Source organism: Aotus nancymaae, unplaced genomic scaffold (assembly GCF_030222135.1).
Source record: "Aotus nancymaae isolate 86718 unplaced genomic scaffold, 86718_ANA_hifiasm-v0.15.2.pri h1tg000028l, whole genome shotgun sequence".
Taxonomy (NCBI): domain Eukaryota; kingdom Metazoa; phylum Chordata; class Mammalia; order Primates; family Aotidae; genus Aotus; species Aotus nancymaae.
The window spans coordinates 17,735,662-17,738,020 of NW_026988441.1; the positions used below are offsets into that span (position 1 = coordinate 17,735,662).

The 2,359-nt window shown below is 58.3% G+C and overlaps 1 protein-coding gene across 1 annotated transcript; it reads right to left on the bottom strand.

Annotated features, from left to right (window-relative positions):
- Positions 1-1,004: 1,004 nt before the first annotated feature.
- LOC105707879 (free fatty acid receptor 3) lies at positions 1,005-2,000 on the bottom strand. The gene has a single exon (XM_012438950.3). It carries the CDS (start codon positions 1,998-2,000, stop codon positions 1,005-1,007), a length of 996 nt encoding a protein of 331 aa, XP_012294373.3.
- Between the last annotated feature and the right edge of the window lie 359 nt (positions 2,001-2,359).

Here is a 2,359-nt window from a genome sequence, read left to right on the forward strand (position 1 = left end):
CCAGGCTGATCTTGAACTCCTGATCACAAATGATCTGCCCGCCTAAGCCTCTCAAAGTGCTGGGATTACAAGTGTGAGCCACTGCACCCAGGTCGCCCAGGAAAGAATTTAAAGGCTACCCAGTGGTAGAAGAAGATGGCTTTATTCAAGTGGCAGTGTTACAGTTCTGGCAGTGCGACAGCTCTGTGATTGCCCCTGCAGAGCAGGGCTACCCCACAGGCAATGTGCTAAGAGTAGCAGCTTAGGGCACTTTTGCATTCATATTTATATCTATTTTTAATTACATGCAGATTAAGGGGCGGTTAATGCCCAAAGTTAACCCTCCCCCCTCCCCTCCCCTCCCCTCCCCTTCCCTTCTTCCTTTCCCTCCCTCCTCCCATTCTTCCCCTCCCCTCTCCCCTCTCTTCCCCATCCCTTCCCTTTCCCTTCCCTTCCTTTCTCTTTTTTCTTGGTCTTGCTCTGTTGCCCAGGCTGGAGTGCAGTGGTTCAATCACGGCTCACTGTAGCCTCGACCTCCTGGGCTCAAGCGATCCTCCCGCCTCAGCCTCATGAGCAGCTGGGACTATTGGCATGTGCTACCATGCCCAGCTAATTTTTTTTTAGAGGAAGGAATCTTGCTACATTGCCTAAGCTGGTCAGACCCCGGGCACTGCTCTTAGCTCCTGTGCCACCATCAGAAAAGCACAGGAGTCACCTGCTGCCATGAGAACCTCAATGTTCTCCAGAGCAGCTGCTCACCCTGACCCCTTCCAAGAGCCCAATCCATAGAGTGTGGGTGAATGGGGATGGAGGTGAGAGCAAGAGCTCAGCTTTAGGGCGCACACCCTTAGGAAGGCTGGGTGCCCGCTCTACCCCCAAGCCCCATGGATTCCCAGCTCACCACTCCAAGTCCTGCCTGGCATGAGTGAGGAAATACTCTGAAGATGACTTGCCAGCTACACCCTCCTGCCCCAGAAAACCTAGTTTCCAGCACAGGCCACCTGGCCATCCTTTCCACAGCCCCGCTACAGTCCACTACTCCTCCTTTCTTCTGTGAGGTCCTCCTTGTGCCCCTCCCCTCCTTTCTGCTCCTTCAGCTCCACGCTGCCCTCCCGCCACCATGGACCACAGAGCCCACGCAGCCTCCCCAGCAGCCTGTGAAAGTCATCTTGGAACGCGGAGGAGGAGAAGTAGTAGACAAAGGGGTCGACGCAGGAGTTCAGGGTGCTGAGAAGCATCACGTAGATCCTCCACGCCGGGCTTTCACCCTGGACAAAGCCCACAACATGGGACATGTGTAAAGGCCCAAAGCAGACGAGGAAGTTGAGCAGCGTGGCCACCACCAGCCCCACCACCCTCTTCTGCCGTCGGCGGCTGCCTGCCCTGCCGAGGATCCACACCAGGCGGCTGTAGCAGTAGCTGGTGATGAGCAGGGGGACCACAAACAGGGCCACAACCATCTCCAACCTCACAGGCAGTAGGATGGCCAGCTGGTCCTTCTGGAACTCCATGTAGTAAGTCTCAATGGTATTCTGCCTGTGGGAGGAATTCCTCGAGAATTCCATGACATAGACAACACTGCAGTGAGCAGAGGCCAGCAGCCAGCAGGCCACACTCACCACACCCGCCTGTCCCAGCCTCGGCCGGGTCTTGTACCACAGCGGATAGGCCACGCTCAGGAAGCGCTCAATGCTCACGGCTGCCAGGGAGAGGGCGGTGAGATAGACGGTGGTGAAGAAGATGAATCTCGAGAGCGGGCAGAGGATGAAGGGCAGGGGCCAGTGCATGCCACTGGCCGCCTCCACCATGCGGAAGGGCAGGAACAGCAGCAGGAGCAGGTCCGAGGCGGTCAGGTTGAGCAGGAGCACGTCCATGGCCACCGGGCGGTGCCGCAGCTTGCCCACGAAGACCACCAGGGCCAGCAGGTTGAGGGGGAGCCCCACCAGGAAGGCGAGGAGGTACACGGAGAAGGCGAGCCAGTGATTGCCAGGGAAGTAGGACCCATCGGGGCCTGCACCCATGCTGGTGGCCACTGGTGAGAGAGAGTGACATGGAGCTGGTAGTGGAGGGGCCTTCCTGCCCTGGGCAGCAGCATCTCACCCAAAAGGGCACGTGGTCACCACGCCCACCCCTCTTGCCTCCAGGTGCTTTCCAGGCTGGGTCAGCCTGCCTGTCTTCCTGAGCATGCCCTGTCCCCTTCCTTCCCCAGCAGAGAAGCACCCAGGTGCTCCTCCACCCAGCCCCTCGGGCCCAGGCTCACCTGCTTCTTTGAGACCCCAAGGTATCTGCCACACAGCACCTTCCTGTCTCTCCAGACCCAGTGCGGTTGGCTATTTATCCGGCAGAACTGATAAAGACCGGGTGGTGCCCATGATATCAC